At 39.4% G+C, this 6,209-nt stretch overlaps 1 protein-coding gene across 1 annotated transcript; it reads right to left on the bottom strand.

Annotated features, from left to right (window-relative positions):
- Window positions 1-4,418: 4,418 nt before the first annotated feature.
- LOC114290649 (F-box protein At3g07870-like) lies at window positions 4,419-5,574 on the bottom strand. The gene has a single exon (XM_082881013.1). The coding sequence runs from the start codon at window positions 5,568-5,570 to the stop codon at window positions 4,419-4,421; it is 1,152 nt and encodes a 383-aa protein (XP_082737139.1). The 5' UTR covers window positions 5,571-5,574.
- Window positions 5,575-6,209: the final 635 nt, after the last annotated feature.

The raw sequence follows: 6,209 nt of genomic DNA, 5'->3' as shown, positions 1-6,209 counted from the left end.
GTTTGGGTTGTGTGTTAATGCAGAACGGAAAGGTTATTGCTTACACCTCCCGACAGTTGAGGCCACATGAGAAGAATTATCCAACACATGACTTAGAATTGGCCGCAGTTGTTTTTGCCTTGAAAATTTGGCGGCATTATCTGTATGGAGAAAAATGTGAAGTCTACACAGATCATAAGAGCCTAAAATACTTCTTCACGCAGAAAAAGTTGAATATGCGTCAGAGAAGATGGCTGGAATTGATAAAAGATTACGACCTAGAAATTCAGTATCACCCCGGGAAAGCTAATACAGTGGCTGATGCCTTAAGCAGAAAATCAACAGGGAATATGGCTTGTTTGCTTACTGAACAAAGGGAGATTTTGCAAGACTTTGAAAAGTCTGAAATTGAAGTGGTGGTATGTGAACAGGGCGGATTTATAGCCGCTATTACAGCCGAACCGGCAATTGTTGATGAAATCAAGCAGAAACAGAAAGAAGATGAGTTCCTCAGAAAGGTAATTGATGAATTTGAAGTAAGCCCAAAAGCGGAGTTCAGTGTCGAGAATGGAATGTTGAAATTTCGAAACCGAATATGTGTCCCAGATATTCCGGAGCTAAGGAAGAGGGTTTTAGACGAAGCCCACAAATCTGTATTTGCTATGCATCCGGGTAACAATAAAATGTATCGGGATTTGAAAAAAACCTATTGGTGGCCTAAAATGAAGAAAGAGATTGCAGAATATGTGTCCAAGTGCCTTCAGTGTCAGCAAGTTACGGCTGAACATCAGAAACCAGGCGGTCTACTTCAACCTCTCCCTATTCCTGAGTGGAAGTGGGAACATGTGACTATGGATTTCGTTGTCGGCCTACCTCGGACTTCTCGAGGTATGGATTCTGTTTGGGTTATAGTTGATAGACTGACTAAATCTGCACATTTTCTGCCTGTCAAAACTACATTTACTGCTTATAGATTGGCTACTATTTATGTTGATGAAATTGTCCTGTTACATGGAGTTCCGGTGTCCATTGTGTCAGATAGGGATCCGAAATTTGTATCTAGATTGTGGAAAAGTTTGCAGGAAGCTATGGGAACAGAACTAAGGTTCAGCACTGCATTCCACCCACAGACAGATGGGCAGTCAGAACGAACGATACAGACTTTGGAAGATATGCTTCGCATGTGTGCTTTGGATTTTCAGGGGAGTTGGGAAGATTACCTGCCACTTGCAGAATTTGCTTATAATAATAGCTTCCACTCCAGCATCGGTATGGCACCATACGAGGCTTTGTATGGTAAGAGGTGTAGATCACCTATTTGTTGGACAGAGGTCGGAGACAGAGCTTTGCTTGGGCCTGAAATTGTACAAGACACCTCTGAAAAGATCAAAACTATTCGGCAAAGGCTCAAAACGGCTCAAGACCAACAGAAGAATTATGCAGACGTTCGGAGAAGACCTCTTGAATATGAGGTCGACGACCATGTGTTCATCCGAGTTTCTCCGATGAAAGGCCAAGTCAGGTTTGGAAAAAAGGGCAAGTTGTCGCCCCGTTACATTGGGCCGTTTCAAATTTTGGAGAGGCTTGGTCCAGTTGCTTATAGAGTTGCTTTGCCACCGGGATTCGAGCAAATCCATAACGTGTTTCACGTGTCGATGTTGAGAGGTTACCTCCGAGACCCGTTCCATGTGATTGATTATCACCGGGTTGTTATTGATGAAAATATGGAAAATGCGGAATGGCCAGAAAGAATTGTTGACCGACAAGTGAAAGAATTGAGAAACAAATCCATCCCAATGGTGAAAGTAGAATGGAAAGAGCACTATGGGACGGATGCCACGTGGGAAAAAGAGGAGGAAATGCGACTACGCTACCCACATTTGTTTCCCGACGAAGGTAACTTAAGTTTGGAGGACCAAACTTCCTAAAGGGGGGAAGACTGTGATACCCCTGTTCTGTATTATGCTAAATTGGTCCTTAAATTGTTTATGGTTATGTGTTTAGCATGATTTTGTGTGCCATTATGTGATAATATGTGATTTTGAAGTTTTATCTGTTCATCGTAGGAATATCTGTTTGAATAACCTGCTTTGGAAATTAAATTGAGGGCCTTATCGGCCACAGAACCCTAAATTGATTACGCCATTGTGATTGGCATAATTGTTAGAGCCTACGATGAAATTTAATTGAAAATTGATTCTGGTCAATCTAAACTGATTAAAATGATAAATTAAGTACCCCATTATTTTATATTAAAATATTTGTTAGTGGGGCTTGTTGTATATTTGCATTGCACTCTCCTTTAGCTCTCTTAAAACTCAAAATCTAAGTTAGACAATTGAGAGTGAGAGAGAGGCCGGCTATAGAGAGAGAAAGGAAGAGACTTGAGCAAATTTTGGCTCTAGCTTGGGAATTTGAAGATTTAACTCAAGAATTGACTAGAATTTGGAAGATTAAAGCTCCTAGGTGAGTTACCAACCCCTAACTCATGAATTTGAGTTGTGATTTCATGAATTGAAGATTAATTTGTGATCTAGAACATGAAAGGAGTTGGTTTTGATGAATTTGAAGACTATATATGCATGCATGTATGTATTGTTTTGAATTTGCATATTTGAGCTTGAATTACATGACTCATGTTGCAATTTTGGTTGAAATCCATGTATTTGACCATCTTTTCATCATATGAGATGAGAATGAAGGTTATATGTCACATGCATGTACAATCCATGGAAGTAGAAGCTTTGAATGCATGAAATGGTTACATTGGTAATGAGTTGGTGGAAAATGAGCCATGCATGTAGATAAATTATGAAATTGAGCTTCAATATGTTGTAATTCTATGTTTGTACCATGTTAGTACATGATTATGTGAAGTTTGGACCGAAATCATGCATTTAGAGCCTTTGAATGTCGAGATGAAGCTCAAGAACTCAATCTGGAAAACCCAGATTTTCGAGGACCGCTCGAGCGGGTGAAGTGCCGCTCGAGCGAAGAAATCGAGCTCCCAGCATTTTCTGCAGACATAGTTCCCGCTCGAGCGGGGAAGTTGACGCTCGAGCGGGGAGCTATGCAGACAGGCAGTCCGCTCGAACGGCCGAGTTCACGCTCGAGCTGGAATTGAAGGCAACCAGTACTTTCGCAGACCTAAGGGTCCGCTCGAGCGGGGAAGTCCACGCTTCAGCGGGGACCCTATTTTCTGAAATCCTATTTTTGCATTTTGTGTTATGTTTTCCGTTCTCTTTCACTTGCAAGCACTCTTAGGCATATGTTAAGCATTGTAAATGAGTTAATGAGATAATAATAAAGCCTGAAGAGGAATATGTGAATTAAAGAATGGATTGAACTGTTAATGACCCTTTTGTGTTCATGAAACGTGTAGGGTCAAGCTCCAGGGCATATCCACAAGCCGATCACTGTGAGTAATATCAATATTTGAAAGCTTATCAATGTCCATTGTGTATTCCCTTATAAGCTTTATGAGTTGCTAACTGGGATTGTGGACAAAGGTCTGACATGAATGAATAATTGGACCAAAGGTCGTTTCGACAATGATAAATGGACCAAAGGTCGTTTTGGTAGAAATGAATGGACCGAAGGTCGTTCTGACATATATGAATGGACCGAAGGTCGTTTTGATAGAAATGAATGGACCGAAGGTCGTTTTGACATATGTGAGTGCGCCGAAGGCCGTTTTGACATGAATGAGTGGGCCGAAGGCCGTTTTGACATGAACAAGTGGGCCAAAGGCCGTTTTGACATAAATGAGTGGGCCAAAGGCCATTTGGACAGAAACGAATGGTCGTTTCGACATAAGTGAATGGGCCGAAGGCCGTTTTGTCATGAATGGAAACCCGAATGGGCCAAAGGCCAGAATGTTTGGAACTACAGTTACTTGATTTGAATTTCGTATAGTTATATATATATATATATATATTTGTTAAATAGAAGTATGAATTGGGCCCAAGGCCGTTTGGAGCATGTTGTTCTACATATTGTTATGTAACTGTCATATTAATATTATTCACTGGGCTATCGCTCACGCTCATTCATGTGTTTGTAGGTGAGCCAAGGAAAGTCCAAACCCAGCCCCAGTGAAGTCTGCTAGGAAAAATCCGAGCTTTGAGGAAGTCAGCCTTGCGTCTCACTCTTGAGACCTACCCTTGCCTTTTTGCTATGTAATTATATTTTGTCTTGCCGTCAAGGACTTTATGTATATCTGTAAATAGTCTGTCATAGGTTGACTCGTTTTGGATGATCCTGTCTGTAATGAATTTTGTGAAACTGTACTTTTGATGTGGGTTATTAACGTAACTGAATATGGTCTGTTGATGTGCACATAAGCATGGCTCTATGGACAAAGTTTTTATTTATTGCTTCCGTTTGGCCCCTTTACTCTGTCAAGTTATGTCTGTTTTGGTCTGAGGCCGTAGGTAATCTCAAGATTGCTGGCCGGTTATGTCCTTAACCCATAGGGGCGGGTTTGGGTCATGACAGTATGAGCTCCCCTTTATTCCAGTATTCGACATTGTTTTGGTTCCAGGGTCATAAGAAATTAGGCAGTTGTTAGTTGTTGATAGCAGAACCTCACCATTCTGCCTAAATCCCAATGTCTTGTTCAAGACGCCTGGTAGATTAATACTGAATAGTTCAGTCCAAGGTTCTCCAACTCCGTATTCTTTCATCACCCAGATGCAGCAAGATCTGCCCATTTCTGCACCACAAAACACAGCCAGTGACTCTCCAAATAATTTAATGGACAGACACGTTGAACGCCGACCAGCTAAAGCAGGAGGTAGCATCATCTTAGAGAATGCTTCAGAAACCATATCAAACGACACTATCAAATTGCGAAAACCACCCACCACACTTGGATCATACGCAACCCAATGTACAGCTCCATTCACAAAAGCTTGTGACCACATAAATTCAACTATGTAATACGGAGGAGCAGCAGCAGAATCAATCTCTCTCCACAACCCTATCCCTTGCATGTAAAGCTCAACCTTCGGAGGAACTTTGAACCGATTTATATGCTCCTTCTCATACACAATCCTCACCACCTTGTACTCATGAGTCATGGGGTGAACCCCAAATCCAAGAACAAACATATAGGGGCCTTGTGGCTTACAAGGCATAGGGAGAGTCACTGATTTCCTAATCGATGGGTCCCATAAAACAATATGGTGGGTATCACCGAAATAATTGTCGCAAAGACATAGTAAACCATTGCAGCTACCATTGCTGATCAAAAAAAAAAAAAAACCATTGCAGCTACCAACAATTCTGAAATTCCCAATTAGGCTTTTGGATGGGAACTCGAATTCCGAATAATCGTCACCGAATTTTTCATCGTCGGAGCACAAGACATAGTGTTCTTTCTTGTCATTATCAGTGTAAAGCCTAAGGAGAAGCTTGTCACTGTTTCTTTTTCTGTCTTTAATGGTTTGATTGAGGTGTTTGGTGATGAAACTAGGGTTTGTGATGAGAGAGTGCCATGATTTGCAGACAGATGTCAATCGAAGTAGAGATTGTACGGGGAGTCTTACAAGAATTTTAATTATGAGTTCATTGGGTATGTAGTCTGACATTGATCTAATTGGAAGAGAATACTGATTTTACACATGTGATGATGATCCATATATGCATACAAGCCCCTATTTTGACAGCTCAATTCTTCGATTAGTTTCGGCCGTGCTTCAACTTCAACAGAGTATTTCAAAAGTCAAACCAACGGAATAGAGAGGAGAGAGCAAATTCAAATCTGAAACCCTAATTTCTCTTTTTGTTCTTCAAATCTAGAATTCTTTCCTGAAAAAAAAAAAACTTATCGTTTGACCCTTTTAATTTTAAGAAATTACAAAAAAAAAATTAATAATAATAATAATAAAATCTTAATTTTTTAATTTTATCAATTTAAACCCTAAACTTCTTATTTGTTTTCAATATAAACCATTTACTTATTTTCGTCAAATAAAATTGATAAATTAAACTCCAAAAAAAAAATATGTTTACGTATATTTACATTAAGTTTAATAGCTTAAATAGTTTTTCTCCATTGGTACTACTTAACAAAAATAATTGAATCGTTTAAATTGAAAATAAATCAAAATATTAACGTTTAAAATGAAAAAATTAAAAATTCAAGATTCATTTTATTAAAAGGCTCAAAAAAAAATTTAATTGTCTTTTTTTTTGGGAAGAAATTTATATAGAAAACATGATAAATG

This window comes from Camellia sinensis, chromosome 7 (genome assembly GCF_055761805.1).
Source record: "Camellia sinensis isolate YWXY chromosome 7, ASM5576180v1, whole genome shotgun sequence".
NCBI classification, from domain to species: domain Eukaryota; kingdom Viridiplantae; phylum Streptophyta; class Magnoliopsida; order Ericales; family Theaceae; genus Camellia; species Camellia sinensis.
This window is presented reverse-complemented; position numbering and strand designations above follow the sequence as displayed.

Excerpts from the sequence above, each read along its gene's own strand:
- LOC114290649 (XM_082881013.1), bottom strand. The coding sequence starts at position 5,570 with ATGTCAGACTACATACCCAATGAACTCATAATTAAAATTCTTGTAAGA.